The sequence below is a fragment of the Medicago sativa genome, chromosome 5 (assembly GCF_051527215.1).
Source record: "Medicago sativa cultivar Bolivia chromosome 5, Bolivia_mono, whole genome shotgun sequence".
Classification (NCBI taxonomy): domain Eukaryota; kingdom Viridiplantae; phylum Streptophyta; class Magnoliopsida; order Fabales; family Fabaceae; genus Medicago; species Medicago sativa.
The window spans coordinates 26955615-26978780 of NC_140753.1; the positions used below are offsets into that span (position 1 = coordinate 26955615).

A 23166-nucleotide genomic window follows, 5' to 3' on the forward strand; every position below is an offset into this window, starting at 1 on the left:
AGCAATATAACTTCATTATAACAGGTATTCATAATATATGTTAATAGCATTTCAGATCTACAACTTAACTATATTAAAAACAAAAATTCAAAATTTAAAAATTAAACAACAACTAAAATTATAAACATATAAACACATATACTAACTAGAATGTATGACAATAACATAAGTGATAACTTACTTGTGATTTAGTGGAAGAAATTTTGGATGATTTGGTAGAGTTTTTTTTAGAGAGAGTGAAAATTTGAGAGAAAGATGGTGATGGTGACGATGGAATGAGTGTCTGGATTATGGCTACTAACTTGAACATATCACAAACACAATAGTTAACTGCCGCTGGAATCCAGCGGTTGTTAACTGCCGGCGCATAGACCAACGGATGTTAACTGCCACTGGGGTAAAAACGTCATTTACTTGTGTCAATAGGAATATGAAGTATTCATTGTCAAAAAAGCAATTTTCTTTTCATATCTTGTTCCACAAACACAAGAGCAAGACAGTGCAGCTCAATTTCTCACCTTCATAACAAAAGAAAATGCAAACCTTTCGAAGAATCACAACAACAGCAACAAAATCGAACCAATTCAAATCACTCTTCTCCACCACCAAACTCCCAACAACAATCCGTCAATTCTCATCTCGCAATCCTCGAAGCGGTGAAGACGAATGGAACGAAGCATGGGAATCAGCGTGGTTACCACAAGACCTAACACCAAAGACACGAGCACCATGGGAAGGAGACGTGAATTTCGCTTCGGAAGAAGTGGCGGACGCGGAGACGAAGGCGTTTGTTGAGGAGATGAATGAGAATTGGAATGAAAGGAGGAAAGGGTTGAAGAAGGAGAAGGTTGGGGAGGAGAATGTAAAAGGTGGGATTTATAGTTTGGAGAATATTAAGAAGGATTATAGGTTGAAGAAACAGAAGTTGCATGCTGGGCTTTGGAGTAAGGAGATTGAGAAACTTGAGGAGGCGAAATTGGGGGGGTGTGGTGGTGGTAATGGGGATGATGATATTCAGAAATTGCTTGATAGTTGTTCTGAGTATGATTCTTTCTCTCTTTGTCTAACTGTTTTATTTTATGCTCTGTTTGGATAATCACTTGTAAATGAAGCACCGACACCGGACACTGACACGTTGACACAGACAATAACTTCAAAAAATGAGATAATTCAATGTAATTACATGTATCAGTGTCGTGTTTGTGCTATTTGTAACCTCTGTTTTGCAGCTTATAGCACATAAGTGCTTAGGAATAAGCTATTTCTATAGCACAAGTTTAAATAAAGTCAAACTGTTTTTGTATAATCTATATAAATGGTTTTCATAAGCTATCCTGGAGAGGTTATGTAAATAAGGTGAAAACTGCTTATGAACATGTCATAAGTCGTTTTCATTAGTTCTGTCAGCGTCACAAGTGATTGTGCCAGTAGATAAGTTTAAATAAGTCAATCCAAGCAGGCTCTTAGAGCTCTTTTGATTGACTTATCTACTAACATAAACACTTTGTGAGAGTGTTTAGGATAGCTCATGGAAACAGCTTATGGGATGTCTATAAGTTGTTTTCAGATTATTTCTATAAGCTCTTTAAGATAGTTTATATGGAAAAAATTTGACTTTATTTTAAGAAATAACGTGTACACTAGCGTTTATGTGACAAGCACTTATGCTATAAGCGTGCTTGATTAAACTATTTATGAAAACATGGCCATGATTTGTTAATTGATTGATGCATGATGTGATCCTCTTAAATTGGATCATACTTTCTTTGAAGAACGACCGCCAGAAACTGATACGTATGTGACTCTGCCAGCCAATGACTTCTAAATATGTCATTATCTGTTTTCGTAAGTTTTCTCATTGTCGCAAGTGATTATGTCAGTAGATAAGTTCAAATAAGTCAATCAAAACAGGTTCATAAAGCTCTTTCTATTGACTTATCTACTAACATAAGCACTTTGTGAGAGTGTTTAGTATAGCTCATGGAAACAGCTTATGACATGTTTATAAGTTGTTTTCAGATTATTTCTATAAGCTCTTGAAGATATCTAATATGGAAACAATTTGGCTTCAGTTTATCTTTGGTTATAGAATTAGAAATAACTTATAACTACCGCTTGTATAACAAACACTTATGGCATAAATGCTTAATTAAGATGTTTATAAAAATAGGGCCATAGTTGGTTAGTTGATTGATGCATGATATGATGCTCTTAAATTGGAAGCACAGCCACCAGCAATGACATGTACACAATGATAATAATTTAAAAAATGATCGAATGTAACGGCACGTTGGTGTTGAGACATGTCGGACACCACTTCAATCTGAATTCTGAAGTTTCAGTACAACATAACCTATACTGATCCTAAATGCTCTGAATTTTAAGCCCGACACGTATGGATCATAATCTATGGCTTGTGTTTCTCGGGTAGAGTTTAAAATTTGGAGGTTTTTAATGTGTTTTATTCTTTTCTTAACCTCTTCATTTTAAATGCCATCAATACTGTCTTTGTATTGCATTCTGATAGATGTTGAGAAAGGGTAGCAAAGGTAGGAAGTGACAATCTGTAAAGAAATTGTACTGATTTAAGCGTGCCATAATAGAAATGTTCGCTGACATGATGTGTTATAGAATATGGACCTTGGATCGAAATTAATCTATCTTGTCAATCACGGAAAATGTCACTGCCGTCGCACTGCCATGTTGCATTGCAGTGGGTGGCGGCCCCCACGCAGTGTCGCTTTCCAAAAGCAAGTAGCGGCCACCAGGTTGCGTTTGTGTTGCAGCATGGCGTTGCTTTTTGCAAATGTTGTGTTGCCCCCACATAGTGATACTGTTAGTGTTAAGAAAACCACAGAATTACCCTTAAAATTGAGTCATTACAAGGGGTATTTTATGGTTTTCTCACAGTAAAAACTATTTCTCAACTCTTCACTTTCCCTTTTCTTTCTCTTTCAATCACCTCTGCTGTGAATTGCAAACCAGATGCTGGGGACTCTGTCCCAGCCGTCTCTAACCAATGCCATCCCCTCCTTTCTTTGGAGGCTATGCCTATTTTGGTGTCCCTTTGTTTCTGTCTCCCTGTTTCCGTTTCTCTTCTTTTTCTTCCTGTTTTGCAGCCACTATTTTCATTTCTGTTTAATTTGAGTTTATATTAATTACTTTAAGCTTTTAAGGCTTAACCTGTTTGTTTCTTTGAATTTTGTTGGTATTTTCAAATATGTTTTGCTTAATATATGTGACTTTTCTTTCTAATTATGTATATTTCATGAATTTTGAGTAATTTTTTTTATCAATGTGTAAATTAGTAGCAATTTGTGACAATTTCTAAATATATCAAATAGTGGCCATCCTGCAACCCAGTAGCCCGCTATCTTTATTTTTTTTGGCTCGGCCGCTCCGCTATTCAGGACTGACAACATAGACATTACTATCTCACGGCATCATAGTTGTACCTTATTGCATATAAAATGTTGTCAAATGTCAAACCTGCTTTAATATTAATGTATCTCGTACCTAATCCTCTTATCAACTGCAGTATTTTTGACTCCCACAATAATGATCTGAACAACGCAAAAGATCCAACTTCTGAATTCAAAAACATGCCTGATGGGTGGGAAACAATATCGAAAAATCAAGATGGAAATATATGGGAGATGTCCCAAAGAGAAGAAGATATACTTATGCAGGAATTCGAACGGAGAATTGCGTATAGCAAATTTCAGGTGCTTATTAAAAGACAAGATTGAAATTTTACCTATTAAGCATTATATTGTTTTTGGAAATCATGATATTGTATGCTCCTTTAGCATTTATAACTTTATAAAACTTGTATGCAGATTGCAAGTTTTATCAAGACACACATATTTAGCCGGAGGAGGCCAATTGATGGGTGGAAATACATGATTGAGGTGGTGGGACCAAATGCCAAGAGAGGGAAGGGCAGTGTTTCTAGAGTACCAAGTCTCTCTGATCCCTCTACCCAACCATTCAAAGAAGAGAAGACTTCAGTTGATAAGAGTTACATTCCCCTTGGTAGGAGATAGCCTGGTCATGTAGTTTTATGTTTTCTCTTTTGCTCTGCAGAGGTCATTGCAGATTTGCAGTGGTCATTTTATTTAATATTGGCAAATTAGAATTAAAAGAATGATCAGTGCAACTTTGCCGAGGTGTGACCAGAATGGCAGCTGAAAACTCGGCTGCAATATTTGCTCCTAACAGAATCTTGGTTAAGGTTCAAACCATACTGTGTTGGTGGTGCCAATCTGGGCTGCAATATTCTCTATATTGTAACACTAAGTTGCTGTAACACTTAAAAGGATGTAGTATGTACAGTGAGTGGAGGACATTAAATTGGTCTATGCAGCTATCTTTTTCTTTATATAACACATCGTATGAATTTAAATTAGATTGGAAATTTTCTAAACCCAGAAGTTAAATAAGAATACAAGTTTTTTTAGATCAAGCACAACAGAAGGAAGCAAGTTTAAAGTAATAATCGTTCAATTGAAGAAATAAATAGAAGATCAGGATTTCATGAAAAACAACTTTTATTTTTTGAATGCACTAGGCAAATGCTTTGGTGCCCTTAAACCGATCCAGGTCATTACTTTGGTCGTCCTCACCTCTAACCCTCCAACGCTTGAAAAGTACTTTCATATAATGAATAACATTAGGATGCATAGGAGCTGGATTAATCACAATTAACAATGGTCGCAATATCTTTACCACTAATAATGATCTTTATGTCACGACCAACATTAGGACTAGACCAAACTACTTAAATTTTATGTGTATAATTTTATTATAAATTTTAGAGTCTGCAGTTGGTTTTATGAAATTTACAATTTTCAGGATGTTATAATGCTTAATTTAGTCACCTGTTGTACACATCTAGATAAACACAATTTAGCCTGAACTTTTTTTTTTTTTTTTCTGACTGGGTCTGTATGTTGTAATTATTATAGGGTGAGGAATAAGTTTTCCCCATTTTGCAAGGCTGATTTGACGGAATCAAAGCTTAAAGATCTCACAGGATTTCAAAACTTACTAACAGAAATAGCGTTTCTCTCTCCTTCTTATTCTACAACGTTCTTATTTGATTTTCTCTTCAAAAACCTTCTTCACAGCATCCACAATTTTAACCAATTCAACCTCACCACAATAGATTGCTTGTCATCTGAAGAAGCCATTTGATGGAAAACGAAAATATTAAGAGGAAAAAAATGTCGGCGAAGGTTGATACTCTCAACGACTTTCCCGACGAGATACTAACTCATATTCTCTCTTTGCTTCCATGCAAAGACGCTTTTAGAACCGCCGTTCTTTCGAAAAGATGGGTCTCATTATGCCACTCACGCTCCAGTCTCGACATCAATGATGAAGGCGTCAACAACTCAGAGGACTGGATTTACTTCCGTCGATTTATGGACAAAGTTATGCTGTCTCCACGCACTCAACGCCTAACCCTCGTATCTCTTTCTCTTAAGTGTCTGTCTGAACACTGGAAGGATGAGGCTAACGGCTGTTTGAGTTTCGACAATTGGCTCGAAGCAGCAAAACAACGTGGCGTGTGGGGTCTCAATCTACTCTTGTCCAATGTTCCATTGGCACCTACCATTTTCTGCTGTAAAACACTTGTGCATCTGAATTTGATGACCATAAGTGTAGGCTCTATGCTTCATTGTTCCGTTGATCTTCCTTTGCTCAAAACGCTGGGTATGTTACACATTTGTTTTGAAGATATGAAGGATTTCATGAAACTTCTTTTTGGGTGTCCCAAATTGAAATTTGTGAATATACATGGTGTAAGTGCTAATGTTACAATTGCTGAAAACGTATCCATGTTGATCATGGATCATTTCCGTTTATTAAATATTCCGATAAGAGTACTTTATCAGGCTAAGTATCTAAGTGTATATAATGATGCATTTCTTTTATAATAAATAAATATTATATTCTTTTTATAATAAATATAGTATTATATGTGATGCTTGATTGTCTTTATTTATAAGATGTATGTTTGTATTCATATTACAAAGACTTTCCCGTGTTTGAATACCTAACTGAACTCCAACTATCTTGGTCGTTTCGAGGCATTCATGACTGTGATAGAGGTAGTGAAAATGCTACAGATTGTCCCAAACTTCAAACTCTTAACATTATTAACCCTTCATATAATGATTGACATTAGGATGCATAGGAGCTGGATTAATCACAATTCACAAAGGTGGCAATATCTTTACCTCTAGTAATGATTTTTATGTCACGACCAACATTAGGATTATACCAAACAGCTTAAGAAGCATTGAAGTTCTTTCTACTAATCATGTCCTCGATATTATTCATTCTCAATAAGTAAATCGTCATTGCGTCCCTCTTGGTCATTTTGATGCTGCGCAAAAAACACTGCTTCATTCTCAACTTTATTTGATGTAAACTTCAGTCGATCTCACACAAAAGCAAATTTTCATCACTTCTAATTAAGTTGATGTTTCGATGCAAAATCAATTTTGACACTTCTGATTTTAACTAAGTAATATATTTTTTTAAAGTTATATTTGAGTGGATGAAAATTGAATTTTGATAATCTCTACATTGAAACTGATCATACACTTGATATTTTTAAACGTGTCATGTGTAGAGAACGTGTGCGAGGAACATTATGTTTTAGATCGTCTATATTATTAATGATTGATCATCTATTATAGGTTGGCAAAATGGATGGATAAAAAAGGGTAAATTACACCGGGGTCCTTTAAGTTCGAGGTTTCTTTAAGTTCGAGGTTTGTAACACCTTTTTGATCGCACATAAATCATTTAAGTTTGAGGTTTGTAACAAATTGGTGTTTAAGTTATTTTGGTCATACATAAACTCTCTAAGTTTGTAAACGTTTTCAATTTAGTCCTTCTGTTAATCAAACATTACAAAAACGATGATCTGGCAGAAGGACTAAATTGAAAATGTTGGACCAATATGTTACAAACCTCAAACTTATGTGTGAGTGTGACTAAAATAACTTAAATAATCAATCTGTTACAAACCTCAAAATTAAAGGACCCCCGGTGTAATTTAGCAAAAAAATAATAAAAATATAAGTCCATTACAATTCCACTATTTTTTTCTGAAAAAAATCATCTAACCCATCCATTAAATATAGGACTTTATTTTTCCTATTTATTATGCGCCCTATTTTATTTTTACGAAAAAGCCCATGTGATTTTCAGATTTTAGAATCCGAATTGAGTTTTTCCTTTGTTATGGGGTGAAAAAAACGAGTTTTTCACCAATTTAGATTTCATAATCCGAAAACCTCAAAAAATAAGGCGCGTTCTTTTCTTTTTTCAGATTATAGAATTCGAACATCCTCTAAACACTCTTTTTCAGGGACAAAAACAATTCGGATTATATAATCCGAACTGTGTCAGCATACATTTTAAGTCTGTTTGTAACATGGATAACCAGTTTAAAGATCATATTAATCTTCTTAACTCTCATCTTTCTGTTTAAGGTTATTGTTTAATTGTTCTTAGTAAAAAATCTGGTTTTCGGGCTACTTGATCAGATCGCTCCGAAACTTCTCCAGAAAATCATAAAAAATCAAGGAAAAAGACTCCCGTAGAGGGACTTATTACAGGACTCCGCCCCTCAAAATCCAAAATTCTATTGTTTAGACCCATTTTTCATTTTTTTTTATTTTTCATATTCTCAGTAAAATCCCAAAAAATTTGCATTAGTTTTATTTGATTTTTAAAATATTTTGATGGTATTTTTATATTTTTATGATTTTATTTGAAAGCTAAAGGCAACAATGTTTTTATTCCATATTATGTATTATGATTGTCGACTAGAGGAATGCTAACAACACTCATTTTTCAACACTCTCTCTAATACTCACTCTTTTATTGGATAAAATCAATGTATGTCTCACTACTTTATGTGGGTTCAATTTTCAAAGTGTAGACCCACAATGATTTAAACCAATAAGAGAGTGAATATTAGAGAGAGTGTACAAAAGAGAGTGTTGCTAACATAACTCTTGTTGACTAACTCTACTAATATATACATGGTTTAAGGATGAGTAAATAGACAATTAGCCCCCCGAAATTGCAAGTTTCGTCAATTATCCCCTGACATTAACAAAACTTCAATTACCCCCTGAAATTGCACAACGTTAATCAATTTACCCCCCTCCGTCAAATTCTTCTGTTAGTCAACATGGCGTTTTGCAAATACCCCTGAAGTTTTGCACTCATGTGCAAAATGCCCTCCAAACTTAAAAATTTATCCTTTACTCAAAATATATTAATTTCATAGAGTAATTATTGTGGGTCAATGCACCCACCGTGTGGAAGTTAATCTCTGAATTTCATAGAGTAATTATTGTTGCACACTTGTATATGATCATTGGTGTGAAGTGTGAACAATCTAAGAGGCTTATATTTGTCTTGGATCATGTTAAAAATGACAGATTTAGATCTCTTGAGTGGAGGATTAGAGTTTGAAGTATAAATTTCTATGCTATATTTGCTATTCCATTTTCTCTGATAGGTTGTGTGTAATAAGATCTATTGCTGTTCTTTTTTATTTATTTATTTGGGGGAAAATAGGATAGAAAGGTAATATTGTGATTTCCTTGATGATTGATTTATTAAATTTAATTTGGAGAAGTGAATAATGACACCATCTTAAAAATAGAAACTAATTTGAGGTTTGGTCTTTTCTTTTTCACATTGTATGTCATATTAGAGGAAAATGTATAGACCTTAAATTTTAGACTATGCAAACTATTTGGGAAATGGAAAGCCTATATATTATTCTATGAAGTGTGAGTTATGCTCCAAGGGTCTTGACTTGTTTTAGTATCAAAATGAAAAAAGGCTTTGTGTCATGTTTTATACAGGAAAATTAGTTCACATCTAATTATGTATTAATCTTGTTCTTGTCTTGTGAAGGTGGCGCACACTCCCTAACTGTGACTTTGTTTCTCCTTATTGCTACTCATGATAAGCCTAAGCCTAAGCCTAAGCCTGGTAAACTCAAAGTGTGATGAGTGTGAATTCTCTCAGAACCGTTGTAAAAATAACCATTGTTGTCACTTTAAAAAATACACATTTTTCCCTTCCTAAATTTCTTTTAAAAAACAAAAACTATGGGAAAAGAAAACAAGTACAAGTCTATTTTGATGTATATATGCATGTAGTTTTCCCAAACTCCAAAATTAATAGTTAGCTTTAATATTTAACTGTTAATTGCTTGTCTTTAATATCTTTTGAGGTAAAGGATATATATATATATATATATATATATATATATATATATATATATATATATATATAGGGATTTGCTAGAACACACCCACTAGTTTTTATGTGGGAGTGTTTTAGCAAAGCTACACCTTAGGGTGTATTTAACCACTTTTTAGTTATTCACTTGCTAAAATACTCCTTCTAAAAAGTAAGTGGGTGTATCCTAGCAAACCCCTATAGGATTTGCTAGAACACACCCACTTGTTTTTGTTAGAATGTGTGTTATAGCAACATACACCTTAAGGTGTATTTATTAATTTTTTAGTTATAACTTGCTAAAACACTCCCACATAAAAACTAGTGGGTGTGTTCTAGCAAACCCCATAAAATTAATAGGCTAGAGGATTAATATATATATATATATATATATATATATATATATATATATATATATATATATATATATATATATATATATATAAGTTCGGAGGGCATTTTGCACATAAGTGCAAAACTTCAAGGGGTAAATTGATTAACGTTGTGAAATTTCAGGGGGTAATTGAAGTTTTGTTAATGTCAGAGTGTAATTGACGAAAATTACAATTTTGGTGGTAATTGCCTATTTACTCGTTTAAGGATAGCGCTCAAGATTGATTTTTATATTTCTAAAATGCATTTTTGTGCAAGTGTGTTTTAGGCTTGAGTTTTAGCACTCTCTACTTGTGTTGAAATTGGATTTTTTTTTTACATTAATGTTGAGGGAATGTGATAACAAAAGAGTTCTTATTTCTTAAACACTTGATTATGAGAGTGTTGAAGCTGTGTCAGTGACTAACTCATCGTTAATTCTTTTTGTGGGAGTTGATGATTTTGACTGTGTTTTTTTCAAATATATTATGTCATTCTCGCACAAACAAATAATCACATATACAAGCCTGATTAGACGGAACTAATACCAGATCTCGTGGAATTTCAAAACAGAAACAGAATTTGCGTTTTTCTCTCCCATTTTCAACAATTCTCTTCACTGATTTCCTCTTCAAATACCTTCTTAATAGATCCTCGCCTCAAATCTCAATAGATAGCTTGTTCACTGAAAGTATGCAAAACAAAAAGAGTAAGAGGAAAAAAATGTTGCCGTCACAGTCGGTGACGGTAGATACTCTTAACAACTTCCCCGATGATATACTAACTCACATTCTCTCTTTTCTTCCATGCAAAGACGCTTTTAGAACCAGCCTTCTTTCGAAAAGATGGGTCTCATTATGCCACTCACTCTCCAGTCTTAAAATCGATGATAAGGGCGTCAACAACTCAAAAGACTTGATTTACTTCCGTCGATTTATGGACAAAGTTATGTTGTCTCCGCGTGCTCATAACCTTACTCTCAAATCTCTTGATCTCAGGTGTTGGTCTCAACTTTGGGAGGATGAGCCTGATGACTGGCTCGAAGCAGCAAAACAACGTGGCGTGGAGAATCTCTCTCTAATCTTGTTCAATGTTCCGTTGGCACCTAGCATTTTCTGCTGTAAAACACTTCTGCATCTGCATTTGAGGAGGATAAGTGTAGGCTCTATGCTTCACTGTTCCGTTGATCTTCCTTTGCTCGAAACGTTAAATATGTTTCAAATTTTTTTCAAAGATACTGAGGATTTCATGAAACTTCTTTTCGGGTGTCCAAAATTAGAATATTTGAGTATACATGGAATCAAAGCTAATGGTACAATTGTAGAAGCAAATGCTGGTGTTCCAGTGGGAGAGTACTTTAAACACTTATCCAAGTTGACTCGGGCTCGTATCTCTTTATTTAGTTTTCCTTTCAGAGCAGTTTATAATGTCAAGTTTCTAAGTGTATGGGTATGATATATGATAATGATGCATCTTTTTTTATAATCAATATTAAATTATGTGATGTTTGATATCTGTATTTATAAGATGTATGTATTTTCTTTTTTGTGTTGTGTCTGTGCAGATAGAACGAAGTCTTTCCAATAAAGAAATCAATTCATTTGACAAAAGCCTTCCCGTGTTCGAAAATTTGAAGGAACTTCAACTAACTTGGTCTGCAAGCATTCATGACTGGGAGGTGGTAGTGAAAATGCTACAGAATTGTCCCAAACTTCAAACTCTTACCATTGTAAAGGTTTGTTTATTATAGTAGTTACTAATTTTTACCTGTTCTTCTCTTCTATGGAGTATTTTTAGATATCCTATTTTGTCTTGGATTGACAGGCGAAGAATTCAGCAACCATAGAGCATTGGGAATATCCAGATCATGTTCCAGAATGTGTTTCGTCTCATCTAAAAAAATTTGAAGTTTTTGACTATGAAGCTTGCGAAGCTGATTTTCGATTTGCAACATATATTTTGCAGAATGCGAGACATTTGCAGGTTATGTCCATTTACTATACTCTTCACTCAAACCCAATGCAGAACCCTCAATTTTTAGAAAATTTATCCTCCTGTCCAAGGATCTCTCCCACATGTAAGCTGGATCTCAGCAGTTCCTAGATATGCATGGTTGGTGTTTTTGTTAGTTTTAATATTTTGCTACTTCTGAATTTGATGGTTTGAACAATATATGGTTATACAAATCGATGGTCTTCTAATGCTTGGGAGCACTTTATAACTATATATTGTAGTTATCATTTTCCGTAACTATGTTCTCTGAGTAGGACAATTTGTGAGTGCTATATATTACATTCATACTTCTTGCATATGTGACATTGATTATTGGATTTTTTTTTTTGCAAAGAGCCATTGAATATTGTGTCAATATCTTTTGAATTTTGAATTATTGTTAGGTCGTAATTCAAGTAAAAGTCTTACCTTTTTTTGGAAAAAGATTTCTAGGTGTGCACATAATTTTCTACATGACTTAATTTTTCTGTTATACTATTACTGATATTCTTCATATCTCAGCCAACTTATCCATTAGTGAAAAATAATCACAAATACTTTCATCTTTGCATAGTTCAATTAGCTCAAATTTTCGTTTTAAGCCATGCAACTTTGTGTGTTAAATTGGATCTACTCCTTTGTATGTATTGAGCATAATTTACCAAGCTTCCTTTGCTGTTATAGCATATGGATTTTTTTTCAAGATCAGGCAGCTTCACATATTGACTTGCTAAAAACAAAGCTTTTTAATCGAGTAGATGATCTTTTTCTATCTGTTTTCTTACCAACCTTTGATTTTCTTCTTAGGGTTTGCCAAAACCTTTCTCTAAAATCTCTAGAAACCGTTGGATTTTAAACGTCATTCCATCAAACTTGTAAACTCTTGATTGTACCTCCTGAAAATGCTGCCATCTTAGTTCAACAATCAACATGGCTCTTGGTGGCAATTAAATTTTCCCTCTAGGTAAATATGTGTATATAAAATATAGCACTTTTTGAACAATATAAAATTTAGCACTAAATGAAATACAGTGAACTCAAACAAAATTTAATTTCACTCACAAAATTTAAACACCGTCTGCACACGGAACTCGTTGGAGTTTCTGAAATTTACTGGCATGTAAGTTGTCATTTATATGAATGTTTAATTAGTTTTTATTAAAGTAATAATCAAGTAATCCTTTTGTGAATGTGTGTGCTTGCTCCTTGAGTTAACTATTGCAATATGAATTTAAAACAGAAGAATTAATATTTGGTTGATCATGGTGGCTAATTATCTGTTTCTGTTTAACAAAGATAGCCAACCTAGGTAGTGCAAAAAAGTAAAATCTTAATAGCCATCAACATTTGGACATATGAATTTTTTTTTGTTGACTCGTTTCTTGTACGAATTGGAAAAGCACTATATAGTACTAATCAAGCACTCAATCTTCCAAAGGATTTTAAGACAGTGATAAACTTTTAAGAAAAGGATTTTGAAAACTATATACTTAGCAATTAAGAATAATGTGATTATATTAATGACTTAACTATCGTTTATTTAAACTAAGCTATAATATTAGCCAGATTAATATGGCTTGCTTGTTGCATATGCAATCCTCCAAAGTCCAAACACAACATGCAACACAATGTTCTATTTATGCATACATTGGTCCTTCCTATATTTAACAAAACATATTTTTATATGACAGAACAAGCACAAGTTCTGTTTTGCTATAGTTAAGCTTTGCCAAAATAGTTTTAATAGGTTCTGTTTCAGTTATGCGTTGGCCTAATTTCAGTTAAAATGTTTTGGCAACTTCCATCTTATGTCTCAATTTAACATCTATTCTTCGTTGAGGAAAGATAACTCAATAAATATGAAGCACTTACATGGACCCAGACACGATCATGACACGTTGACACCAGTAACAATTTGACAATAAAATATAATTGAATGAAACCACGTGTACTACTCCCATGAGGGCAATGGATACCGAACACAGTAACTATCATCTTTTCATTGAAATAGAAAACACATTTCTTACAAAGTACACATTTTTACATGAAAGCATCTAAAATTGAAATACAAAGCAAAACAGATTGAGTGGATCTCTTCAAGTTGTTGTGCTTTACAATTGGGTTTCTTGCTTTTGATATTTCAAGATGACCCTCATCTTAAGGGGTTTAAGCATTTTGAAAAGCATACAAGCTGGTGAGTTTTAAAATAGTGGTTGTTCGAAAGAGCATATGTTGCTGTTGCGGTTCTAAGCTGGTGAGTTTAGTGATATTAATGATAACTGTTCCGGCCTGGGCTGCAGTCCATATCGTCATCCCAATACATGGACGCAGGGGCGGAGCCACACACAAGGTTGTGTGGGCTCCTGCCTGCACAAAACTTTCATTTTTTTTTTAATACCATTGCTAGATTTAACCTAAGCAAAAATGATAATAGATGGGAATGATGGCTTATTATCCAAATAAATATGAGTACCGTTTCTGTGTATGCAGTGATTTAATCTCCTATGAAGATGCATGGCTAAAATTGTTCCAATTTTTTTTTGTTGGTTAAAGTTACACAATTAACAAATTTGTGGGGTAAAAGATGCAATAAATTCTAGTTACTTGTGTATAGAGAGATGTTTTTATTGAGATTGAAAATAAGACACCATTCAATATTTCTAAACGTATAGAACAATTATATTGTATATTAATGCACTCAAAAATGAAATGTAATATATAGTTAAAATTACACAATTTGTCTCATAACTTAATTTCAGGCAACACTTTCATCTTTTATCTTTTTTTGTCCTGATTTAATGCTTTATGTTATAAAAGGATAATATCTTATCATTTTTATGTGAATTTTTCAATGGAATCTGATTTTTTAGGTTTGTATGATGAGGATTTGAGTTTGTTTATGAGTTTGATGATTTTTTTTTTTTTTATAATAAAGGATAACTATCTTGACATTTTATAACATAAACGACTAAGTCGAGACAAAAAAAAAAAATAAAGGACGCAATATGTAATTTTACCTAATATTTATTTAATGGTATGAATTATATATATATTGTGCCCCCACTTTTTAATATTTCTGGCTCCGCTACTGCATGGACGTCGCCCATTAACTCATACTCTACGCCGCCCATTACCTCTAACTGAATCATGGACTTGTATTAATGAAATTAGATGAATAATTAATAATATTACATTGGAATGATGACTTCCAAAGAATTGTAACCAAGCTAATAACAAACATCTCTTATTTTATTAGAATGCGACAAAGTTTCAATAAGGAAAAAAAATATCCGGGTTACAGGCACGAATAAGGTTTTAAGGCTAAGAACTGCCTTGGGATGTCACAGTCCTCGGCAGTTCCAACATAAAATACTCATTTCGTCCGGCAGGTCTGGGAACCAGACTCTGCCGATAAAAAAATGCTTCTTAACCACTGTGTTTTGTTGCTGAACAATATGTTGCTCTCCTTCCATAGTTATCGTGTCAGATGAAGTATTCAGATTTTTAGCTTTTGCCGATACAATTCCAGAATTATTACTGTCCTTGATCTTTTCTTTAATGCGCTGTCTACTTCTTCCTGAGTTAATTCAGAGTCATTCACCCCCTCAAAAAAAATTCAGAGTCATTCACAGCAGGGACATTAAAACTGTTGAATTTACTTTACCTGGCAATTGAGGGAATAAAGTTGAAGGATTTGAGAATGCCTCAGCCATGGATATATGCGCCCCTAATCTATTACAACTATTGGCAGATTTGAATGTTGTTTATTACTCCCATCATTAACAGTCACGGATGTAACTGCCTAACTGGTACCAGCCTCTGAACCAACTGTAACCGCTCCTGCCTTCTGTGATGACGCATCGGCCCTAATGAGACCACCATCCTCCCACAACCAGTTGGATCCAGAACCAACACTGCCATTCCTCTTCGTTGGGACACGTAATTTAGAACTCCATAAACGTGTACCATCATGAGTATGACTTGCATAGAGACTACTGAATTCATCGGTATGACCTAGCAAACCACAATAATAACAAAAGGACCCAAGCCTCTCATATTTGAAACGAACTTCATGTGATCCAATCCAGCCTTAGTCTTGATCTTCTTAAATCGCGCCAAGGGTTGACGGACATCGATCAGTACTCGAATACGCATATAGGAATCAAAAAAATTGGAATTATTTTTCTCATCGTACTCCATGTACTCTCGAACAAAGTTTCCAAGTTGTTTACCTGCAGTAATTGAGATACAACCGATAGAGACGTCGTGCACTTGGACCCAAAAAGGTATGTCATTAAGAGGAACAAATTTGTGTGTGTTCCCTTGTTGCAGAAGCCCTAGAACCAGAGTGAACCCGTCAAAAGAGCCCAGTCATTTATAGAGAACTAGTTCCATGTCGCGAGGATGAAAGAACCCGTCAACCTCCTTAATGGACATTTGGAAGACCGGTTTCATGAATTCAGTCATCTGTTCTTTCATCTTGTAGAATCGAATATGATGATCCATGAGGAAACATTCAACCAGAGCATAGGAACCCTCAAGATAAATATCAGCAGCTGCCTGGTTTTCATCTATCTGGATTTCAATCTCTTCAATGGAGGAAGGTAGTAGTGACCAATGTAATGAATTAGTGAAAGGGTGAATAAAGAAACTTATCACGACAGCGGCGGAGAGAAAAATATTGTATCAAAAACTTGTCACTGATTCATTGCTAACATTATTTTCATATGTTAAAGCATTACTTGCAATCATTTTAATGGCATCATCAGTTTGATTCTTTTCGTTCTTTTGAACATGTCATAAGTTGTTTTCATAAGTTCTCTCAGTGTCACAAGTGTTTATGCCAGTAGAGAAGTTGAAATAAGTCAATCCAAAGGGCTCTTAGAGCTCTTTTGATTGACTTATCTACTAACATAAGCACTTTGTGAGAGTGTTTAGCATAGCTCATGGAAACTAATGAGATGTCTATAAGTTGTTTTCAGATTATTTCTATAGGCTCTTTAAGATAGTTTATATGGAAACAATTTGACTTTGTTTTAAGAAATAACGTATACACTAGCGTTTATATGACAATAACTTATGCTATAAGAGTGCTTGATTAAACTATTTATGCAAACATGGCCGTAGTTTGTTAATTGATTGATGCGTGATGTGATCCTCTTAATTTGGATCATACTTTCTATGAAGCACGACCGCCAGAAACTGACATGAATGTGATTCTGCCAGCCAATGACTTGTAAATATGTCATTCTGTTTTCATAAGTTCTCTCAGTGTCACAAGTGATTATGTCAGTAGATAAGTTCAAATAAGTCAATCGAACCGGCTCATAAAGCTCTTTCTGTTGACTTAACTACTAACATAAGCACTTTGTGAGAGTGTTTAGTATAGGCATAGCTCATGGAAACAGCCTATGACATGTTTATAAGTTGTTTTCAGATTATTTCTATAAGCTCTCGAAGATAGCTAATATGGAAACAATTTGGCTTCAGTTTATCTTTGGTTATAGAATTAGAAGTAACTTATAACTAGTGCTTGTATAACAAACACTTATGGCATAAATGCTTAATTAAGATGTTTATAAAAATAGGGCCATAGTTGGTTAATTGATTGATGCATGATGTGATGCTCTTAAATTAGAACACAGCCACCAGCAATGACATGTACACAATGATAATAATTTGAAAAATGATCGAATGTAACGACACATTGGTGTTGAGATATGTCGGACACCGCTTCAATCTGAAGTTTCAGTACTACATAACCTATACTGATCCTAAATGCTCTGAATTTTAAGCCCAGCACAGTTTAAAATTTGGAGGCTTTTTATGTGTTTGGACGTGATTTTGAATGAACTTGATTTAGTTAAAATTGAATTCAAAGTGTAGTGATTTTACCTTTAAAGCATGTTTAATGTAAAACATAGTCAACCTAACATAAAAGCAACTTTTCATCACTTCTAGTTAAGTTGAGGTTTCGATTCAAAATCAATTTTGACTCATCAAACTGTAACCAAGCAATATATTTATATTTGAGTGGATGTAAATTAAATTTTGGTAATCTCCACCTTTTTTTTAACAGTGGTAATCTCCGCCTTTAAACAGATCACTAATAGAGGATAGGTTACATAATAGCTTGCCTAGTCCCTAGGTTATAGATGGTGATGAACAAATCTATAAATAGATTGTCTAAATTGTAAATTTAGCTGAATTTCATTCAATCAAAGTTTAGATGAATAATTCAGCATTCTGTTCTAACAAATTCTCTAAATGTTCATCTATGCAAAATCACAAAACTGTGATCTAAAAAATTTCTAACAATCACACATTTGATATTTTTGGACCTTGATAATTAGCATGTCTAATAAATCAAAATGTGTCATGTGTAGAGAAGATGTGCGAGGAACATTATGTATTTGGTCGTCTTGGTTATTAATGATTGATCATGTGTTATGTTTTTATTCCATTGTGTGCTATGATAATTGACTAACTCTGCTAATATATCTAGTGTTAGGATAATGCTCAAGATTGATTTTTATATTTCTAACATGCTTTTTTGTGCAATTGTGTTCTAGGCTTGAGTTGTAGAACTCTCTACTAGTTTTGAAGTTGGATTTTTTATTTTATTTATTTTAATTTTTATTTCATTCTGATAGATGTTGAGAAAGGGTAGCAAAGGTAGGAAGTGACAATCTATAAAGAAATTGTACTGATTTAAGCGTGGCATAATAGAAATGTTCGCTTTCACTTCAGAACACTTATCTGTATATATGTTAAGGTATTAGCTGATGATTTTGATTATGTACTTTTTCTTAAATATATTATATTTTCTCGCATAAACACACACCGACATAGATGTAGGTCCATGACATGATGTGTTATAAAATATAGACCTTGGATCGAAATTAATCTAGTCAATCACAGAAAATGTCACCGCCGTCACACTGCCATGTTGCGTTGCAGTGGGTGGCGGCCCCCACGCACAGTGTCGCGTTCCAAAAGCAAGTAGTGGCCACCGGGTTGCATTCATGTTGCAGCATGGCGTTGCTTTTTGCAAATGTTGTGTTAAGAAAACTCCAGAATTAACCTTAAAATTGAGTCATTACAAGGGGTAATTTATGATTTTCTGACGGTAAAAACTATTTCCAGGTCTTCTCTTCAGTGTGAAGGACAACACCCTCTCAACTCTTCACTTTCCCTTTTCTTTCTCTTTCAATCACCTCTGCTGTGAAGTGCAAACCAGCCGTCTCTAACCACTGCCATCGCCTCCTTTGTTTGGAGGCTATGCCTGTTTTGGAGCCCCTCTGTTTCTGTCTCCCTGTTTCTGTTTCTCCTCTTTTTCTTCCTGTTTCGCAGCCACTGCTTTCATTTAGTTTATATTAATTACTTTAAGCTTTTAAGGCTTAACCTTTTTGTTTCTTTGAATTTTGTTGGTATTTTCAATCAAGTATGTTTTGCTTAATATATGTGTAACTTTTCTTTCTAATTATGAATATTTCATGAATTTTGAGTAATTTGTTTTATCATTGTGTATATTAGTAGCAATTTGTGATAATTTCTAAATATTTCAAATAGCGGCCATCCTGCAACCTGGTAGCCGGCTATCTTCATTTTTTTGGCTTGGCCGCTCTGCTATCCAGGACTGACAACATAGACATTACTATCTCACGGCATCGTAGTTGTACTCTATTGCATATAAAATGTTGTCAAATGTCAAACCTGCTTTAATATTAATGTATCTTGTACCTCATCCTCTTATCAACTGCAGTATTTTTGACTCCCACAATAATGATCTGAACAACGCAAAAGATCCAACTTCTGAATTCAAAAACATGCCTGATGGGTGGGAAACAATATCGAAAAATCAAGATGGAAATATATGGGAGATGTCCCAAAGAGAAGAAGATATACTTATGCAGGAATTCGAACGGAGAATTGCGTATAGCAAATTTCAGGTGCTTATTAAAAGACAGGATTGAAATTTTACCTATTAAGCATTATATTGTTTTTGGAAATCATGATATTGTATGCTCCTTTAGCATTTATAACTTTATAAAACTTGTATGCAGATTGCAAGTTTTATCAAGACACACATATTTAGCCGGAGGAGGCCAATTGATGGGTGGAAATACATGATTGAGGTGGTGGGACCAAATGCCAAGAGAGGGAAGGGCAGTGTTTCTAGAGTACCAAGTCTCTCTGATCCCTCTACCCAACCATTCAAAGAAGAGAAGACTTCAGTTGATAAGAGTTACATTCCCCTTGGTAGGAGATAGCCTGGTCATGTAGTTTTATGTTTTCTCTTTTGCTCTGCAGAGGTCATTGCAGATTTGCAGTGGTCATTTTATTTAATATTGGCAAATTAGAATTAAAAGAATGATCAGTGCAACTTTGCCGAGGTGTGACCAGAATGGCAGCTGAAAACTCGGCTGCAATATTTGCTCCTAACAGAATCTTGGTTAAGGTTCAAACCATACTGTGTTGGTGGTGCCAATCTGGGCTGCAATATTCTCTATATTGTGACACTAAATGTTGCTGTAACACTTAAAAGGATGTAGTATGTACAGTGAGTGGAGGACATTAAATTGGTCTATGCAGCTATCTTTTTCTTTATATAACACATCGTATGAATTTAAATTAGATTGGAAATTTTCTAAACCCAGAAGTTAAATAAGAATACAAGTTTTTTTAGATCAAGCACAACAGAAGGAAGCAAGTTTAAAGTAATAATCGTTCAATTGAAGAAATAAATAGAAGATCAGGATTTCATGAAAACAACTTTTATTTTTTGAATGCACTAGGCAAATGCTTTGGTGCCCTTAAACCGATCCAGGTCATTACTTTGGTCGTCCTCACCTCTAACCCTCCAAAGCTTGAAAAGTACTTTCATATAATGAATAACATTAGGATGCATAGGAGCTGGATTAATCACAATTAACAATGGTCGCAATATCTTTACCACTAATAATGATCTTTATGTCACGACCAACATTAGGACTAGACCAAACTACTTAAATTTTATGTGTATAATTTTATTATAAATTTTAGAGTCTGCAGTTGGTTTTATGAAATTTACAATTTTCAGGATGTTATAATGCTTAATTTAGTCACCTGTTGTACACATCTAGATAAACACAATTTAGCCTGAACTTTTTTTTTTTTTTTCTGACTGGGTCTGTATGTTGTAATTATTATAGGGTGAGGAATAAGTTTTCCCCATTTTGCAAGGCTGATTTGACGGAATCAAAGCTTAAAGATCTCACAGAATTTCAAAACTTACCAACAGAAATAGCGTTTTTCTCTCCTTATTATTCTACAACGTTCTTATTTGATTTTCTCTTCAAAAACCTTCTTCACAGCCTCTAAAATTTTAACCAATTCTACCTCACCTCAATAGATCACTTGTTATCTGAAGAAGCCATTCCATGGAGAACGAAAATAGAAAGAGGAAAAAAATGTCGGCGAAGGTTGACACTCTCAACGACTTTCCCGACGAGATACTAACTCATATTCTCTCTTTGCTTCCATGCAAAGACGCTTTTAGAACCGCCGTTCTTTCGAAAAGATGGGTCTCATTATGCCACTCACGCTCCAGTCTCGACATCAATGATGAAGGCGTCAACAACTCAGAGGACTGGATTTACTTCCGTCGATTTATGGACAAAGTTATGCTGTCTCCACGCACTCAACGCCTAACCCTCGTATCTCTTTCTCTTAAGTGTCTGTCTGAACACTGGAAGGATGAGGCTAACGGCTGTTTGAGTTTCGACAATTGGCTCGAAGCAGCAAATCAACGTGGCGTGTGGGGTCTCAATCTACTCTTGTCCAATGTTCCATTGGCACCTACCATTTTCTGCTGTAAAACACTTGTGCATCTGAATTTGATGACCATAAGTGTAGGCTCTATGCTTCATTGTTCCGTTGATCTTCCTTTGCTCAAAACGCTGGGTATGTTACACAATTGTTTTGAAGATATGAAGGATTTCATGAAACTTCTTTTTGGGTGTCCCAAATTGAAATTTGTGAATATACATGGTGTAAGTGATAATGTTACAATTGCTGAAAACGTATCCATGTTGATCATGGATCATTTCCGTTTATTAAATATTCCGATAAGAGTAGTTTATCAGGCTAAGTATCTAAGTGTATATAATGATGCATTTCTTTTATAATAAATAAATATTATATTCTTTTTATAATAAATATAGTATTATATGTGATGCTTGATTGTCTTTATTTATAAGATGTATTTTTGTATTCATATTACAAAGACTTTCCCGTGTTTGAATACCTAACTGAACTCCAACTATCTTGGTCGTTTCGAGGCATTCATGACTGTGATAGAGGTAGTGAAAATGCTACAGATTGTCCCAAACTTCAAACTCTTAACATTATTACCCCTTCATATAATGAATGACATTAGGATGCATAGGAGCTGGATTAATCACAATTCACAAAGGTGGCAATATCTTTACCTCTAGTAATGATTTTTATGTCACGACCAACATTAGGATTATACCAAACAGCTTAAGAAGCATTGAAGTTCTTTCTACTAATCATGTCCTCGATATTATTCATTCTCAATAAGTAAATCGTCATTGCGTCCCTCTTGGTCATTTTGATGCTGCGCAAAAAACACTGCTTCATTCTCAACTTTATTTGATGTAAACTTCAGTCGATCTCACACAAAAGCAACTTTTCATCACTTCTAATTAAGTTGATGTTTTGATGCGAAATAAATTTTGACTCTTCTGATTGTAACTAAGCAATATAATTTTTTAAAGATATATTTGAGTGGATGAAAATTGAATTTTGATAATCTCTACCTTGAAGGACCCCCTAGTGTAATTTAGCAAAAAAAAAAAAAAAGGACCCCTAATGTAATTTAGGAAAAAATAATAAAAATATTATTAGTCCATTACAATTCCACTATTTTTTTTCTGAAAAAAAATCATCTAACCCATCCATTAAATATAGGGCTTTATTTTTCCCATTTATTCTGCGCTCTATTTTATTTTTACGAAAAGGCCCATGTGATTTTCAGATTTTAGAATCTGAATTGAGTTTTTCCTTTTTTATGGGGTGAAAAAAAAAACGAGTTTTTCACCAATTCGGATTTCATAATCCGAATACCTCGAAAAATTGGGCGCGTTCTTAAACGTGTCTTGTGTAGAGAACGTGTGCGAGGAACATTATGTTCTAGATCGTCTATATATAAGGAACTTCTACGGTACACCTCATTTTATGAGGTGTACCGGTACTCTTGCTCCATAAATTTGTAAACTAACGATTATTTTATGAAATAAAAAACTATTTGTCAATATTTATATTTTAGAAAAAACATTTCAGAAGAAAAAACATCATTTTATTGTTTATAAGATTCATATTAAATTTTTAACATTTTTTCATAAAAAATAAATAATATTCTTTATTATAAGTAATAAAAATTCAAAAAAAATAAATTTTATTTCGTCGAAGCTTTTAGTAAATAAAATTTTATTATTATAATTGTCAATGACA

General features: G+C 34.0%; 4 protein-coding genes and 1 long non-coding RNA gene across 5 annotated transcripts; all 5 read left to right on the forward strand.

Annotated features, from left to right (window-relative positions):
• Window positions 1-467: 467 nt before the first annotated feature.
• LOC146921421 (mucin-like protein) lies at window positions 468-4429 on the forward strand. Its single transcript, XM_085714850.1, has 3 exons — window positions 468-1041; window positions 3539-3725; window positions 3840-4429. Exons 1-3 carry the CDS (start codon window positions 536-538, stop codon window positions 4044-4046), a joined length of 900 nt encoding a protein of 299 aa, XP_085570976.1. The 5' UTR covers window positions 468-535; the 3' UTR covers window positions 4047-4429.
• A 543-nt stretch (window positions 4430-4972) lies between these two features.
• On the forward strand, window positions 4973-5942 carry LOC146921422 (F-box/LRR-repeat protein At1g06630-like). The gene has a single exon (XM_085711307.1). It carries the CDS (start codon window positions 5196-5198, stop codon window positions 5940-5942), a length of 747 nt encoding a protein of 248 aa, XP_085567433.1. The 5' UTR covers window positions 4973-5195.
• A 4408-nt stretch (window positions 5943-10350) lies between these two features.
• On the forward strand, window positions 10351-11760 carry LOC146921423 (FBD-associated F-box protein At3g52670-like). Its single transcript, XM_085710773.1, has 4 exons — window positions 10351-11106; window positions 11222-11275; window positions 11357-11392; window positions 11482-11760. Exons 1-4 carry the CDS (start codon window positions 10351-10353, stop codon window positions 11758-11760), a joined length of 1125 nt encoding a protein of 374 aa, XP_085566899.1.
• A 5708-nt stretch (window positions 11761-17468) lies between these two features.
• On the forward strand, window positions 17469-20264 carry LOC146921424 (uncharacterized). Its single transcript, XR_015012143.1, has 2 exons — window positions 17469-19601; window positions 19716-20264. It is a non-coding gene; the product is annotated as an uncharacterized LOC146921424 (long non-coding RNA).
• A 582-nt stretch (window positions 20265-20846) lies between these two features.
• LOC146921425 (F-box/LRR-repeat protein At1g06630-like) lies at window positions 20847-21849 on the forward strand. The gene has a single exon (XM_085714851.1). It carries the CDS (start codon window positions 21072-21074, stop codon window positions 21816-21818), a length of 747 nt encoding a protein of 248 aa, XP_085570977.1. The 5' UTR covers window positions 20847-21071; the 3' UTR covers window positions 21819-21849.
• The last annotated feature ends 1317 nt before the right edge of the window (window positions 21850-23166 follow it).

Excerpts from the sequence above, each read along its gene's own strand:
- LOC146921421 (XM_085714850.1), top strand. The coding sequence starts at position 536 with ATGCAAACCTTTCGAAGAATCACAACAACAGCAACAAAATCGAACCAA. Across the intron at positions 1,042-3,538 it reads TTGCTTGATAGTTGTTCTGA|TATTTTTGACTCCCACAATA; the intron begins GTATGATTCTTT and ends TATCAACTGCAG. Across the intron at positions 3,726-3,839 it reads TTGCGTATAGCAAATTTCAG|ATTGCAAGTTTTATCAAGAC; the intron begins GTGCTTATTAAA and ends ACTTGTATGCAG.
- LOC146921422 (XM_085711307.1), top strand. The coding sequence starts at position 5,196 with ATGGAAAACGAAAATATTAAGAGGAAAAAAATGTCGGCGAAGGTTGAT.
- LOC146921423 (XM_085710773.1), top strand. The coding sequence starts at position 10,351 with ATGCAAAACAAAAAGAGTAAGAGGAAAAAAATGTTGCCGTCACAGTCG. Across the intron at positions 11,107-11,221 it reads TCAAGTTTCTAAGTGTATGG|ATAGAACGAAGTCTTTCCAA; the intron begins GTATGATATATG and ends GTGTCTGTGCAG. Across the intron at positions 11,393-11,481 it reads AAACTCTTACCATTGTAAAG|GCGAAGAATTCAGCAACCAT; the intron begins GTTTGTTTATTA and ends TTGGATTGACAG.
- LOC146921425 (XM_085714851.1), top strand. The coding sequence starts at position 21,072 with ATGGAGAACGAAAATAGAAAGAGGAAAAAAATGTCGGCGAAGGTTGAC.